The sequence below is a fragment of the Bolinopsis microptera genome, chromosome 11 (assembly GCF_026151205.1).
Source record: "Bolinopsis microptera isolate Bmic1 chromosome 11, MBARI_Bmic_1.0, whole genome shotgun sequence".
NCBI lineage: Eukaryota > Metazoa > Ctenophora > Tentaculata > Lobata > Bolinopsidae > Bolinopsis > Bolinopsis microptera.
In genome coordinates, this window is record NC_087082.1 from 16,684,519 (window position 1) to 16,702,049 (window position 17,531).

At 37.7% G+C, this 17,531-nt stretch overlaps 1 protein-coding gene across 1 annotated transcript; it reads right to left on the reverse strand.

Moving 5' to 3' along the window:
- Nucleotides 1-1,916: 1,916 nt before the first annotated feature.
- Nucleotides 1,917-5,009, reverse strand: LOC134823690 (uncharacterized). The gene is made up of 3 exons (XM_063835223.1): nucleotides 4,963-5,009; nucleotides 3,522-4,732; nucleotides 1,917-3,374 (listed from the first exon to the last, which is right to left on the reverse strand). The coding sequence occupies exons 1-3, from the start codon at nucleotides 5,007-5,009 to the stop codon at nucleotides 2,068-2,070; spliced, it is 2,565 nt and encodes an 854-aa protein (XP_063691293.1). The 3' UTR covers nucleotides 1,917-2,067.
- Nucleotides 5,010-17,531: the final 12,522 nt, after the last annotated feature.

A 17,531-nucleotide genomic window follows, 5' to 3' on the forward strand; every position in this document is an offset into this window, starting at 1 on the left:
CACTTGCTTCCTGGACCTGGCTGTTCCTTAGTTTCCCTGATCTGTTCTTGCCTTCTTCGAACTGTAAATGAGCCATGTAATGAGGCCAAGTATACGTTTTCGTGATAAACTTTAAAACGTCTCTATACCGGGTTTCTCACGGTATAAAGCGTTACATAAACCTCATTAAGAGCCATATAATATACACGTATTGTGTCGTATTCTGATTGAATACAGCTCGATATGTATTAGTTTCAATACTTTCAACACTACTATATAACAAATAATTTGAATGACAGGATGGATTACTGAGGGCACTGTGTTAAGGTGATTTAAGTGGGTCCCAATCCCCACCGACCATTCTTCTTTGTGTCATGAATACTTGCTTCATCATCTCCTTTTAATAAAAATCACGGTGTCTTTATTGACTAAGCGCATTACTACTTACATCACCCACCAAATGCGATATGAACAACTTGGTTTGATTGTCGAGGAAAAGAAGAGGTCTGGTAATACAGGTAGGCTGGTTGAGACTAGCACAATTGACGGTACAGAGATGTTTTATTTATTACAAATGTGATTATCTTAACCCCACTGATTCATCATTGAAATCAATAAAATGACAGTACAGCAGGCTATCGTTTCGATCTTGACTGTGCCATTGGTGCAGTTTCTGTGAAAATTAGTTTATGAAACTCTTATATCGCCGCGCGATCGTATGGTTAACGTTTTTCAGTTTCAGACCTCTTCACTTAGTAATTCCTGATTACTAAAATCTGCCGAGATTTACTGAACTCCAACTACAAATATTGGCGATTTAAGTATTCTTGAAACGAAAAATTCACTAAGTTTTTTTGAAAGGCATTTTTCTCCGTGTTTCATGCGATTTGATCACTTTTGGCGGAAAAAATATTTTGAATTTTCGAAATTTTTTCCAAGTCTCGAAAAAAAAATGTAAGTGAAAAATTTTCAAAGTTTTTCTAAAAACTACTTTTCTCCGTGTTTTAAGCTATTCCGATCATTTTTAGCCAATAAAAATTTTTTAGAATTTTGCTAATTAGTTAATTGATAATTATCCAATTAACTTATTATCTGACGTAAAAATTGTTTGAACAAAAGTTTTTCTTCCTGATAATATGAACACACTCGATTGATCCGCAACCTTTTACGATGTTCACAACTAAAGATATTCGACAAACAAGAAAGGTGGTAAAAAGTGGTAAAGTGGCAAAAAGTGGCCTTAAGACACGTGGAAAAGTTTGGAAAAGTTGGTCAGCCATAAAGGACATCTATTAGGACTCAAAAACGTCAAAAATCCTTTGTAAGCTTTGTGTGTCAGCAGATCGATTTTTTCAGACGGATCTGTCTGTACTAATATGGGTGATTCTCATCAAAACCGACCCAAAAAACACGGGATTTGAAAGTTGGTCATAGAACAAAAAAAATTACACTATGATAAATCGGGTTAGTTCCTCTACTTAAATCTGTATAGGGGTCAGATTTTGCCCCACCAATTAATGAGTAATTGGCAATTAAGTGTGTTACACCCGTAACGATTTCTGTTACACCCGTAACGCATTACGGGTGTAACAAATCCTCAAATGTTACACCCGTAACGCATTACGGGTGTAACAAATCCTCAAATGTTACACCCGTAACACGTTACGGGTATAACAAATTCTCAAATTTTACACCCGTAACACGTTACGGGTATTACAAATTCTCAAATGTTACACCCGTAACACGTTACGGGTATAACAAATTCTCAAATGTTACACCCGTAACACGTTACAGGTATTACAAATTCTCAAATGTTACACCTGTAACACGTTACAAACGGATTGTTTGTATACCTTATTACTTTATTGATGTACATTATTCACCCATTCATCATCTATTATAAATTTCACCTGTACAAAGTAAAACGATTAGATTTTAAGCTACATAATGTAAATTTACGAAAGTGTATTATCATTACTGATTACAATATGTATAAACTTAACGATGATAGATGATGAATGGTAGAAAATGATAAAAATATAAACTTCCCTGCAAAAAAATACAAATTTAACTTGTTAAAATAACTGATTACATTATGGTGAGACTTGAAAAATTAGGTATTGTTTTAAACTGAATTTTGTTTCGAGGAAGAATGGAGGGCTTTTCTAAAGTGAAAAGAATGTCCTCTTCAAGATAGCACTCTGGCTCATTGAGCTTCTTGAAGATGAACATTACAGGCCCAGGGCTATTGGTAAGTGAATAGGGCTGGACCATGTACACCTCCTCTTCCTCGATGTATCTCATGACCTGGCCCACGTAGTGCAGAGTTCTCTTCTGTTTCACAGTTGGAACCCTCACCACTACCCAGACCAGATCATCAAATAATCTCTTATTAAAGTCACAGTCAAGGAGTTCCCTGTATGAACCTGGAGTATAGGCTTGAGCTGCATTTTGAGGAGGCGCGGAGTAACTGTTGATAATTGTCAACGTTGCAGTAGAAATTTCATCAGCCACAGTGCTCGCCGAGCCCGGAGTAGCTGGGACAAAGACTGGCCTCGCTGGAGTTGTTGAGACAGACGCTGGTATCGCTAGGGTTGCAACATCAGACGCAGGGATGGTCACATGACGGGTGAATGTCTTACATACCGGTTCTCCAGATCTTTTTTTCAATGTTGTCTTTCCTCGGGTGATCACCATTTCGTGACAGCTTGCAATACCTTTCTTAGCGGCAGCATTGATGTAGCTAGACTTTTTCTTGATCTTATCGACATCATCCTTACTGTAAGTTATGACCCGAACATTTTGGTCTTCTTCCAGATAACTTTTCTTCAGTTCCTCGGCAGAGAAATCGGAGTTGTCGTCTCTTGCAGTTATCTTTTTCAACTTGCTCTTTACAGTGGCACCGACACCATCTGCTGCTCCCTTTCCATGACCAGACTCGAGGTAGATCCATTTTACAGTGATTTCCTCGGTGTAGGTGTCTACTAAATGTTCAAGCAAACTAGCAATAAACCGGTTTCGGTATTGTTTTGTTGGCGAGTCTGAAATGAAGACAATCTTTATGTATCCTTCCCTTAGTATTTCGTACAGAAGACCCGAGATTCCTGCCCAAGTGGCAGCTGCTTTGTGACATATACTATCGGAAAACGTACAGATCGAAGAGCTGCCTCCCTGGTGCCACAACACCATTGGGTGGAGCGATAACTGCTTATTAAAAAAGAAATGTCCCTGTACTGCACGAGACTGCTTTATAGCAAGGTTAGTTGACCAGTCCATGTGGATTATAGCTTTTTCTGGATCAGTTAACATGAGCTCCTTTTCCTTCTTGACTTCCCGGAACTGCGAGCGGATCGTCATTAGGTGCTCCTTAAGGGCTCTCAACTCACGCGTTAGCTCTGAGGGTTTAAAATAGAATTAACGATTGTAATAAGCATTATGTATTATTATCATCTCTCGTATTATATTTATGATGTTAAAACAAGTTATAACTTTGTAGAGTAAGGAAAATTCAAAAGGATTGATTAATCTAATAACATAATAACCTGCTTGGAATAAGCTTTTAGATTTCGTGAACTGTTCCTTTCTATCAATAGGCACACTTGAGCCATCAGCGTCTACTTTCACCCACTTCATAAATGTTACTTCATCTGGGATATCCTTGTCTAGGTTGAGGTTCCAGGCAGTAGTGTTGTTGGTAGTATTTGTCACCAACCGCATTTGTTCGCACATTTCTTCCGCCGACATTGTTGTACATCCGGCTTTGTGGAGGGCTTCAACCTTGAAGCGAGGATTGAGACATTTCCCACAACCAGCAGTACCCCAATCTTCAGCTCCAGGGATTACAACAGTTTCGGTGGGAAAGTGCTTCGCAAAGTGCGAGAATGACACTTCAACGTCAGTATTTTCTGATAGGAACTTATTGTGTAGGATTCTAAGAGTGTCTCTCCTGAACCTCACCGGAACTTTCTCCTTGAAACCCTCAACTACCACACTCTTCATCTTTTTTATGTCAGGAATTGCTACAGAGTTAGCAATTGCAAACCCACAGATTAGCTCTTTTACGTTTTCCTCTGCTGCTGGAGCTTTAGCTGTTTCGTTATCATCGACCTCCACTGTAGGACCTGCACTACTTGCTTCAAGCTGAAGTCTTCTCCGAACTTTATGTTGCCTGAGCCTTATCCCCATAAGTCTCAAGCGAGTTTGGTTTTTGACTTTCGACTTCATTTTGCGTTTAGACCTTGGAGTGAGGCTGGCAATCAGAGCTTTTGCCGTTTTTCTATTTTCCGACCTCATACCCTCCATCTCTTCAGTCAGCTCTCTGATTTGTTTTTTGAGGATCCCAATCTCACTGTTTTTTTTCTTGAGCGTTGATTTTCGTTTAAGCAATCCTTTCCGTTTTTGCAACAACACGTCTTTCTCCTCTCTATCTTTCACCTTTTTCCTTTGCTCTTGCATTCTTAGTTTTGCTTTTAGTCTCAGCCTCTTTGTGTCACTGCGGGACTTAGGCTTCTCTCTCCTTTCCTTATCCCTTATTCGTTCCGCTGCCAGGTATTCTTGTTGCCTGGCAACATCTCCCTTCCTTTTTTCCCGGAATTTAGCAACCCGAAGCCTAGTTGCCGCCCTCTTCTCCTCTGCTCTCTTCTCCTTCTGTGATCCACTGCCCTTGCTTTCTTCTACAATATAATCCTCTGCATCTCTACTTCTTCCCGATCTTGTTCTCCCCCCGAATTTCTCCTCTTCGTCCCTAGGCGTTCTAGAAAGTAAAAACTAGAAAGGCAATGGATATTAATTGATTCTACAACATTAAGTTCTATGAATCGATTATTTTTTATGTCAACTGTAGTTAGCAAAAAAACAACAAAATTCAAAAAAACGACAAATTAGTTAAAATCCTCGACAGATAGCTAGCAGTTTGACTAATTCTCCAAAGAGTTCACAAAGAGTCAAACAAAATACTGCTGCAAACATCAAATGAATAAATACCTCAGGGAACTAGAATAACACTGCTTCCTCCTGTCAAATTCAATCATGAAGAATTCAATCACATACCTATCTAGGAAGATATTTACTCTTATAGACACTACAGTACATCGTAAGTTTACATTACACACCTACTAACTTATTGGTACCATTTTATAACTGTACGGGTGTTACATTTACAAATTCGTTGCACCAACAACGTGTTACAGGCGTAACATTTGAGAAATTGTTACGCCCGTAACGTGTTACAGGTGTAATATTTGAGAATTTGTTACACCCGTAACGTGTTACGGGTGTAACATTTGAGAATTTGTTACGCCCGTAACGTGTTACGGGTTCGTTACGGGTTTGTTACGGGCGTAACGCCCCAGATCTTTATCAGCTTAAATTTTCCTTATCTATTAAGATAAAGATTCCAAACTTGTTAGAAGTACTACCTGTCCTATAAATAAGCCTTTCAGAAAGTTTTGTGAAAAAACATTGATCATAAGATGAGTTATAGTGTCTGAAAGGCCTGTGTTACGGGTGGAACATTATCTGACACCTCCCGTTTTTGGCCTTTTATAGCAGTATTAACTTAATTTTATATTTCTAAGTTATATTTTAGTTATATATTTTGATGACCTGTTATTCTACGACCAATTCTCTACATGATTGTACAAAAATTAATCAAATCGTTTAAAAAATGATTATATGACAATAGGTTGAGTGTGAAGGGTAATTTTGGGTCGGTTTTGATGAGAATTACCCATTATATCTATTGTATGAAGTTATTAACCATATAATTCTATATTGTATGATGATACTTTAATTTCAGATTTGACATTTCGTCTCAGCAAAGTAACCATTTTAAATTACACTTTCAAGTTCTTGATAGTCTTTTTTCAGAGCAAAAAGTCCTCCAGTCTGGTCACCTGGAAAAACAGGAAAACCAGGAACCCCTGAACTCTGGAGTGAGAAGAGGGAGAACACTGATACACGTAGCAATTGAACGACTATACGCAAACAAGATAGCCCGTCAGCAACTCCATTACTAGAATCTTAGCGCTACAGTTATACAAAGGACCAAAATCAGCACTCCACGAGAGCGTGAGACAGGAGTGCCAAAGATAAACCAAAGGAACAACACACCAGGGTTCGAGTTTAATATCATCTCAACTCGATCCTCCTAAATACTAAAAGCACGACACAACCTCGAAGATCACCAGTGCAGGCCCGCTAGCATAATGCGACCTGGTAGTTCCTCGAAGTAACGCACTACCTTTTCTGGGAGGGTGTTTCGACACCTAACTCCTAACGGGTTCTATGGAGTCTCTCGATGACGGATCATTATGGCAGATAACCTTAGGGTCATCGCCGATCCACCGGGTCATAACTATGCTATGTCTTTTGGACGTACCGGGCTCTGCGAACCCCATGCCAAGCAGAGCAAACGGTACAAAGCCTGCAGTCCAAAGGAGCTCCATCAGACGTTAGCCACAAGGCGGACGTAGCCTCCTTGCTAATCCGGGGAGGTAGAGTGAGCGCCCTCGACCTAAAAAAAATATATATATATATATATAATTCTATATTGTATGATGATACTTTGGTGGAATTAAGCCTCCGATCCTCTGTTGGGGTGTTCGATCAAAATTGGTTCATACAGCTCATTGGTATCCCTACGGGTGGATCACTATGTGTCCAAATCGCAAACATAGCAGTCTACTACCTAATGAACAAATGTGTTTATAGTAACCCAGAGCTCATGAAGAAGATCGTATCAGCCAGGCGTTACATTGACGACGGAGCAGGTTTGTTTGAGGGAACTACAGATGAGTTAAAAATTTGGATTGCAGATGTCAACAAAGCACTCCTCCCCCATGGCCTAATCATTGATGAGTACCAAATAGAAGATCCTGGTAAATACGTATCTTTCCTTGACATAATGTTCACTTTCGATTCCTTGGGCTCCCTCCAAACGGATTTGTTCATAAAGCAAACGGACTCTCGTTCATACCTACACTTTAAAAGCTCCCACCCAAACCATATCTATTCCGGTATTGTATACTCTCAATGCCTTAGACTCAGAAGGATCATCAACTGCCAAGAACGCCTCAAAGGACACCTCGACAACCTCAAAAAAGCCTTCCTTGCTGCGTGTTACCCTAGGAAAATGGTTGAGAACATTAGTAATAAGGTTCTCAATTCAACAAGATCACTGTTACGCAAAGTTCAATCTCCTGATGACCAGACATCTTTACACCTTCCAATCAGGGTCATATCTACTTATGGTAGTGATGATGATTTGGTGTCTGTGACTAAGAAGTATGAAGAACACCTCTCAAGAACAAGGAGTTTCAGTGAAAGTGACACTGTTGAAACATCCCAAGAGACCTCCTCAACAGCTTTCACGCCTAGGAAGAAAATATTCAGTTAGACCAAGAAAACAGGGCCAAGCCTAAAATCTCGCCTTGTCAAATTGAAAGAACTTGCTTTAGGAGCTAGACATGGTCCAACCAGCAAATGCCATATGCCAAGATGCAAATGCTGCGAACTTGTCAAAGGCAGCCATGAATTCAAAGTTAACGGCGAGAAGGTTAAAGCTTCCCCTGGAAACTGCCTGAGTTACAACATCATTTATCTGTTCCAATGTAGTTTCTGTAGAAAAGCTTACGTCGGTCGCACTACTCGCTCTCTACGGGTTAGAACTGGAGAACATAGGGTCAAATATTATAAACTTTTAAATGGTGATAAGGTAGATGAAACAAGTGATGAATATAGTTTGGGCTTACATTTGTTGGATCATGGTTTTAAACAAAGGGAGGATTTTAACAAAATTTTTTATGTTTCAATTATTGATAATTCTAGTCCTAAAACTTTAGAAGTTCGTGAACATAAATATATTCAACAACTCAAGACTTTAAAACCTTTGGGAATAAACACTATAAATCCTTTTGGCCTTCCGTTACTCCTAACATCTTAATTTTAATTATTATATAACCGTTTTAAGAGTGTTCAGATTTTTAAAGGAATTTTGGGTTTTACTAACTTTTTACAATTTTTAGGCTTATGTCACTGAAGATGACGCCTTGCAACATGTTTGACGATAGCCTGTAAATTGATAGTTTGATCTCAGTATTTACAACAAATCATCTAGCTTGATTGATTCAAAGGGAGAATTAAATTCCTCTGTTTAATTTCAGATTTGACATTTCGTCTCAGCAAAGTAACCATTTTAAATTACACTTTCAAGTTCTTGATATAGTCTTTTTCAGAGCAAGGATATCCCCATGCCCCCTGTCGTTTTATTACTTATTTGTTTAAACGAGTGATTTACCTTCATTTAAAGAAAATACTGAATCGTTCATTACCATTTTTCTATCAATAAACAAATTCAGGTGAATGGATAAATTATGCTACAGAGCATATTCTCAGAGGCTCTAGCATATGAGTATAAAAATAACACTACCACACTACCACAGTGTTATAAGAATAACACTACAACAGCGAACAAAAACGTGCTACAGTTAAGTAACAATTTTTAAACAATTAATTTCACCAAAGAGATAATGATGCTCTCTAACTCCTCCTTGTAGTTCTAAAATCAGATGTTATAATATTAAATATGGATACATTGTATAAAAGCTGCAATGCTGAACCACTGTCAGAAAAAGTGGCCCGTAGTCGGTGGAGAATGTTAGGACATGTTTTGCGGGGTCCTATTGACGGACCAGCGTTTTCTTCCCTCATTTTTGCCATCAATACACTGGACTTATGTAAAAGAAATCTTTATTTGAATAATATCTTTGACCTGCATTATCTCCGTAATTTGAGTTATGACAAGAGATATTGGCGGAAATTGCAATGAAGTTTTTAATTTTTAGTTTTTGTTTTAGGGAAAGATTAGACTTGGGCGTTGTTTTTTAACTATCCCTTGTTTAGAACTTTGATTTAATAAGATTTAATACATTGTAAGAAAGGTCCAGCTGGGTCTCTCCCGACAGGGACCCTTCAAATCAGGAAGCCTTTCCCCAGACTAATAACACCTGGAAACATACACAACGACAAAAAGAAAAAGAAAACTCTCAGTATAGAAAGGGTATAACAAGTATAGAACCTGCACCATAATATACATACTAAAACAGCATCCTTTAAACTGTATATCTCATTATGTGAGGAATTGAATGTGAATATACCAACGAAATTGTCATGGAAGGAATCAGAGCCATATTGAGCGATTTAGAAGCTCAATTCACTTTCAAACAGAAACATCGGCTGAGGCCTAAAGCTTGCGCAAAATATGGCACAATACGAACTTTTGAACATCTTGGTAAATTTACCATCGGAAATTTATTGGAGCTATTCAGCTAGCTGGAAATATCTGTTCCGATATCAAGTGTGGAGGGTCTCTTATTAGAGTTGGATTTCTGGCATTGCAAATCAGGGGGCACCTCATCAATTAGCAGACAGTGCAAAGCAAATGAATTTTCTAGCGACTTTTATTCAGATATTAGGCATAAATAGTAGAATGATATACTTCAGTTGAAAATTATAACAATATCATACTGAACACCATATTATGTCTTCTCGACATATTACACAAAAACTATGACTAAAATTTACATACACATTGGATGATTATCTGAAGAAAATAGATGTTAGTTTTGAATACATAGCACATTGTTACACATACCATACTTCTTTAATACACTCATTCTGATGCCCAACATTTCTCAGATTGCTGCTGTTCGCTTCGATCCCTCCGCAGGCACAATCATGGAGGAGTTCACCGAATACATCCTGCCTACTGGTCCGGTTTCGGCCGATGCTTCCAGACTGTCGCATTACAAATGACTGAACAATTATCATGTAAAAATTACCTCAGCATGAGTGATGAGGAAGTAACTGAAATGTTTTTAAAATTGGGGATCGTCATGTTAGTTCTGACACCGGATTAACCGATTGGAGCGGAGAGTTGAAGATCAGTGGCAGCAGACTACCATCTAATTGGTAAGTATTTATAATTGTTACTTATTAGGTATTTATTTGGAATTGATTTAATATGGATTTAAAGTTATTTTATTATGTAATAAAGTATAACATGAAAAGGTATGCTTGACTTAACGCAGTCATTACATGACTTCAAGCAATTCAAATCAATGATGTACAGTTTCGATTACAATTATAGTAACATGGCTCCCGCCACACAGTCAGAGTTGGAAAGAAAGTTGTTGCAGAGGACTCCGTCAACAGAAGTATTGAAGAAGGAGCCACTCCTCCCGGATGGTGGTATTTGTGAGAGAGGTGACTTTGGCTGGCACAATCGTGCCCAAAACAATGCTCAATCTGGTAAGTGATTTGTTTATCTCGAAAAATATTGCAAAATTAAACAGTCACACTCGACAGGATTTGTTATTTATCATTACTATAATACACGGGTATTGATTCAAACATTTTTATAGTCCATATGATGCTGGTTGCAGAAAATTCCAATAAGGTAGTGGCCTTCAAAAGCTACTCCAGAATGTGTAGTTTACATGCCAGGAGCGGGTTGAAGCAACACAAAGGTGAGTGCAACAACTCTTTTAGTGGCTCTGCTAAAAGTATGGAGCCTGTCAGCATAGTCGACTGTTTGAAGAATGTAGTTTCTCGTGGTGGAAAGGTCACGTAGCCGATCGTGGATAATGACGGGAATACTTTAGAGGCAATAAAGATACTGGTAGTAAATCACCTATTGTTTGCAAATCACCTATAGTTGCATACGTTATGACATAAAGTACAATAAATAGATTATTCGTGCAGAAGTTATATGACCTGGTCTGTTCGTTCAATACACTTTTTTAGGCTGCCGGATTCAAGGATATGAAGATTTCGGAGATAGGAACCACACTATCAAAAATCTCTAAGCTTCTACAAATCTTCTCACAATCATCACAAGCACGAGCGTATTACCTCAAGCAGATGAAAGCTGTTTTGTACTATGGGAAAGATGCAACATGGGTCAGCCGATATTACAGTGTAAGTGTTACCATCGAGGTACATAAGTTCCCTTCAGGCATAACTCACTACTTAAATATATACACCTTACAGTATATATTTTCTTTCTTCTACATGCCCTTGTTGACCACAGCGGTGGGATCCATGACGGATGCACAGACACTTGTGAAGGTGGTGTGGCGAAGAAGTTGTTTTGCAGGATTTCCATCGAGAAGATGCGGAAACTGCGAGATCTACTGGGCATGTGAGCTCTGATGGCTTACTCGCTTAGCAAGATGAAATCCACGACAGACTAGAGGTTTACTACCTTAGTCATAATTTTTAAACAGTTTAATTTCACCTTTTAAAATCGATGATAACTACATTAAGCATTAAAATGCAAGAATATATAAATATGACCCCAATAATTGTGCATACGTTTATTAAATAAAGTATTACTATTGTAATCACTGATCTTAGCTCTCCTGTGATAAGTGATCTCGCGAAAAACATGTTACTGTAGATTGGTTTTTGGAATTCACTATTCAGTTAACAATACCAATATTTACATTTACTTTATAAGGATTTAATCAGTTTATTTTAATTTATTCCTATAGCTTAAAACTCGTATTGTGACGACCATTTCCGTAATGAAGGGACTTGCAGTAGAGGTATATTGCAGTACATACACCTGTACCTTCGCGTGGTTTTGCAGCGTTTTGTTTCGCTATAGAATGCTGACAATTTTTATCAACAACCCTCGTTATACTCGGACTTACACTAAAACTGTCCAACCCAAATCACCCCAAAGGAAGTTTACAAACCATTTAGCGCACCGTTTCCGCAACAAATCATATTACATATAATAACGTTATTTGTTAATGAGGAAAAAAACTTAATCACCCCTAATCATCAAAGTTTTAATTATAAAATAAACCTTTTGGCTTAAAGATCAGGATTAAATATGGCACACCAAGGAGGAGAGATACCCGAGCATGTACCAGAACCAATCCTAGAGGCACCAATGAATCCACTGAGAAATGCTGCGCACAGGGCGGTTAACTTAATGAGGATGCCTCCGAGATATACATAGAACAATGATATAGACATGTATATCCGACGATTCCAGAGTTATATGCAGGTAGCAGGGACAATGAACGAGTAAATGCTTTACTGTCTTTGCTCGACGATCCAACAATTATCGCCATTGTTTTGTTTAGTAACCTGTACAATTAGTTGATACGTTCAACAAAAACGGTTGTACGTTTATTTTGATTCTGATTTCTTCATTACACATATTCAATGTTAATATAAAATAATAAACCTAACCGTTTTATCAAATACATGTATTTAATGTAATAAAATTATTTCTAGTTGCCTTCAGCTTTATGATTTGTCCGTCCTATGAATGTTGATATATTTGTATGGCCCTGAGGGAACAGCACCACTGACATCAAATTTTCTCAGACAATAAGATGAGTTCGGAAAATACACTGACTAGAGGACTAGTCTAAACAGGTTCTACAAGAGATCCAAAGATAGGAAAAAAGATAGGAACTGACTTCGTGTCAACTTTTGCGTACTCTGCCGTCTCCGCTCTTCTTTTACTCCCGGATAAAAAGGACAACACCTTTCCACGCCTCCTCATCGGCGTACGGCGTGCATTTTCTGACTTCAAAATAATTCTGTCTTCATTTGAAGATATCAGTGTTACTGGTAGCGATTAGCAGCTAGGGGCAACACACACATGATAAACACCTTTATCTAACTTAACAATATTGATTATCAGAAGAACTGAGCAGATACCTACTCATAAGTTTGACTGAAGAAGAAATTTTACAATTCGAACTTTTAAGATTTTGGGCCGATAGGCAAAAAACTGTCCCAATACTCTCAAACATAGTAAGAATAGTGCATTGTATACCTGCCAGTAGTGCGGAAATTGAAAGAACCTGGTCGGCTGCAGGTTTAATTCTTTTTAGTCAGCGATCTAGGATGAATGTTAAGAATTTCAAATATACACTGTTTTGTTCTAAAAACTATGATTTTGTTTCCAACAAAAAAAGATTGAGAGATCCATTGATTTCAGCAATAATTTATTGTTTATGTATTTACCTTAAATAAAATAATTGTATCAATTTGTCTCAACTTTTATTTGATAGCAGATAATACCATAACAATATACCAACATCATTTGTTGAAGTTAAGTCTAAATTACCCAAATTAAGTACATGATCATATTCATATTTCATAGACCTCAATTTAGTTGGCCTTGATTTCACGGCTCACGCCGGCGTACGCCGCCGCCGCCGGTGTAATTTTAGTGAAACGCCGCCGTCGATCCATTTAGCCACGGCGGACAAGCCTGAATCAAAATACCTGGAGCCTATCTAGTGCCTCTTACCTCCTACATAATGGGCAGGTTTTCGAAAATGTATTATAATTTATAAATTAATTAATTCATCAATTTATCACTCAATTATTCAATGAATTTATCACTCAATTTACTGTCTCACCCAATCATTATATCACTTCCAGCTATGAATTCACAGAACACACCCAACAGCGGTACAGAGAAACTATACACAGCATGACAGCAGGATAGGCTACACGTTCCCGACATATGTACACCTCCCGATAGAAATAAATCTCCAAAGACTGCATGAGAGTTCGGCAGGCATAAACTTCACCACAAGAGTGCAATGTTTTCCTGTGGTCGATGAAACGTCAGTTTCGTTTGTCCCAGTCGTCAGTGACGAAGAAAAAGAAGAAGAAAAAAAACTCCCGTTAGGAAGAAGATTTGCGTGTTTCACTAATTTATATTGACTGATATCGACCAAAAAGCTGGAATCTCGAACTTGAGGCTAGGGGGTCTCATCAAAATCCTTTTGAAATTGACTTATAGTTGTTGCTGATAGAGGGGGGGTAATATCAGTAAACATTTTAGCTTATAACTTGTATCTTATAGAGAATGAGCCACGCAAAGTTGACAATTCAAGACTACTCCATCGTGGAATGGAAAGTGCCGAATGTTAACTCATCTCCAATAGAGATTATTGAGACAAAAGTAACTTGATCGAAGATAAACTTAAAAGTGTATTCCGAATTTTCAATAAGCAAGTGGTGCTATCAACGCATCAACAAATTAGGGTAATAAAATGAATATCGATGATATAATATAAAATTAAATTGCCATATCTTAACTCTTAAGGCCAGAGGGGGGGGGTAAATGCTAGAAAGAATTTACAAAACTCTGATTCTTTAAATATATTCATTTTTTTATGACAAAAATTTTGCCGCCATGCACATATTTGTAACTGCTCAACTTTTTTTATAAATAATAATGAGGTTAACCAATTCTTACAAAATTGACTAAACAACATTGAAGCTAATAAAATCAAGGTTAAGATGTTATTACACTCTAAGATTTTTTGTCATTTCGGTCAGCAAATGTTAAATCTAAATTATAGATTCCCCAACTGGCCTTAAAACGGGTTATAGGATTTTACTAACAAAAGAATAATTTCTTTAAGAGTTTGAGTTGGTACTGTGATTTTTTTATGAAAATCTTTTCTTGCTGAACACCTGACTACCAAGCAACGAGATTTGAGATTTTCAAAGACGCGCACAAAGGAGTATTTTCAACCTATGTAATACAGAGATCCAGTATAATGACAGATCATCATTATGCATGGTCTTCCAAGCTCGAAGTTTCTGCAAGCGGGTTTCAGACAAAGGTTATGTCTCTGCAAGCAGGTTGGAACTGAAGAAAAGAAAGAGTTTGGGAGAAGTGTTGTTTACTGTTAACTAACCAAAACCTGTATTCCTAATAAGCATGTTTATTTAGTACCTATGTGAGAACTACACCCGCTACTCAACATCGTCAGCTACTCAACATCAATCAGACATCAGTGACCTGGTCTCAGTTCGTGTGTTTGCAAGAACTATTTGTCTAATTAATGTTTATATTTATTATTTGATCAAACCATTGTTTCACGGTCAATCATTAGAGTAGGAACAAATTAAACACGTACTGTGAGAAGACGACAAAAATGAAGAGTCAGAGGCTTCAAAACGGGAAGATGTTTGTAAGAGGTGATCTGTGCGCGTGGTCATGGATAGCAGCATTAATCCACTGCACTGGGGGTTTGTTTGTTTTCACATAAAATTGGAATTTTCATTTATTTATAATTACCATTATAAACTATAATAAACTTGGCTAAAAAATATTCCCTATGGATGATAAGGGATGAAAGATATTATAGATAAATAAATTAAAGCTACACAAAGTTAATCGTCAAATTTTTTATTAATTTAGTCGTGATTTAGTATGTGTGATTTGACTTAATGCGACTTCAGCATCCAGCTGGTATCATTGCGATGTGGCCACAGAACTCTATCCGCCATAAGTCCTCCAATTTCTTTCAAGTCGTTGATACGACACAGGATTTTTCTGACCAGCAGGTCCCGCTCTTAGGTAAGTTTTCATGATTATCTGATCTACTAAAAAACCAACAAAACTCTGTTTTCAGAAAAGGATAGAGCCAAAAAGCCTCACAAAGAAATCGCAGACAGTTTTCAAAGAAAAAATTGTCTTTCTTTGCAGTTAAGAAGAAAGCCATCAAAGAAGTTCTGGTGATATTGTAAGTACTGAATACAGTAATATACAGTAAAACGCCGATTTACTGCGGAGTTTAAAAATATAAGTGGTTATAAATGGGACAACGGTTGAGGGGGGAGGGGGTATCGGTATATCATACCAGGGTTTCCGGTAAATCGGGCGTGGTGAATCGTGGTTTTACTGTATATAGAAACCTGCTATCATATAAGGAACATTTGTTGCCATTAAAAGTCTAGGTGTATTTCCTCTATCTTTTCTAAAATACATATCTATTAGAAAACCTGCAGTTGCAAGACCAGTGGCTCTGACCAGTGAAGGTGTAAGACCAGTGGCTCCGACCAGTGAAGTTGTAAGACCAGTGGAGTCGCCAGCTTCAGGGGAGACATTAGGACAATCTGTTCATGTAAACCAAGATAAGCCAAGTCCTACAGAAGACCTCCTCCGTAAGGATTTAGAGGTATGTTATTGTCATGTAATGGGTTTCCAGTTTGGGAAGAAAAAAAGGCTATACATTTGACTGGTCACTGGTCAGCTCTTGTCCCAGGCCAAGATTATTTTAAAATAGTTAGCGTATCCATCTTACTATATATAAAGCGAGACGACTTTATAACCGAACTGCGTGTCCTCTTCCAGATAGAATCTGTTCATCACTCAGTTATATCCTACGTGGGCTACAAAATATGCGTCTTCCCCAAATCTGTGCACAGAAGGGTAGCTTTAGCGATTAGCGTATGCAACGATGTGGTCGAAAAACAGTCACCACTCTACACAGGGAACTTCAGCTACCAAGTCTCTCCCAAAAATTTGTGAAGCGATTAGGTTTGTTGAGGGATATATTTGCTAGGTCATATTAATTGTGTGTCTTTTGAACCTAACAGTTCACACGCATACTCTTAAAATTCTCGAACTAGAATCTAGATCTCGAAAGATGATATCTTTATACCGCAATACCACTTATGAGCTTATGTCATAAGTTATGTTGTTTCACATTAAAAAATATCAGGTAAATACAAGAAACGGAAACTTTCTTCGACAATCTGGAAACAACAGAATGTCCGGCGTTTACGAAACAAAAAGAAACAGGCCATCCGGGCAGCTCGCTACAAAATGAGCGAGTATGACAGAGGAGCAGACCTCTGTCCTTTCAACCAGGTCACCTTCCAAAAATACAACTTGGCCAAGAGTGTGGTCATTTATGACTTGGAAACTGCCGGATTACGTAGAGAGAATGATATACTCCAGGTAAAATTTATAGCAATATCATACTGAACACAATATGTCTTTTCTACAAAATACGCAATCACTATGACTAAAATCTGCATACACATTGACTATCTAAGGTAGATAACTTTATGCAGAACTTTAATACAGTTAAGTGTACGTTAATTAATATGGAGGAAGTTTAAATAATTTGGTGCATCATAATATACCATTAAAACTTACTGCCAAAACAGCATCCTTCAAACTTTATATATAAATATGCAAGAATTTGTGACCCTTTAAAATCGATAATAGCTACATTTAGCATTAAAATGCAAGAATATGAAGATCCAGATGATCCAGAGACGCAAGGAGAGACGCTCCAGCTACAAACCCGGTATCAGCTGGTCAAGGGATTGTGATAAAAACGTTGATACCCGCTAGTTCTCCCAGCTTACCGGTCGAGGTCGGACATATAATAAGATTTTTGGAGAACTGCTGTATCAGCATTGAAAGAGCAGAATTATTATACATTCTTGTTTTAAATTTTTCATATCTTTGCCTATTTTCTTTCATTTCATTTCATTTTTCTTTGTATTCTCTATATTTTATTTTTTCCACTTAATTTTCTTTCATTTCTTATTCTGTTTTTCTTGTTTTGAAGTCTCAATAACAACATTAGCAGAAGAAAGAGATAGAGAAGATAGGACGGAAGGAAAAGGAGAAGATAACATCTAAAGAAGAACTATAGGGGCATTGGGGAAATAGCATGGAGGAAGAACAGCTGGAGCGAAAG

What these genes read in the sequence shown, in the direction of transcription:
- LOC134823690 (XM_063835223.1), bottom strand. Translation starts at nt 5,009, where the DNA reads ATGATTGAATTTGACAGGAGGAAGCAGTGTTATTCTAGTTCCCTGAG. An exon ending in TGTTATTCTAGTTCCCTGAG is followed by an intron (nt 4,733 to 4,962) that starts GTATTTATTCAT and finishes TTTACTTTCTAG; the next exon opens with AACGCCTAGGGACGAAGAGG. An exon ending in TAAAAGCTTATTCCAAGCAG is followed by an intron (nt 3,375 to 3,521) that starts GTTATTATGTTA and finishes TTAAACCCTCAG; the next exon opens with AGCTAACGCGTGAGTTGAGA.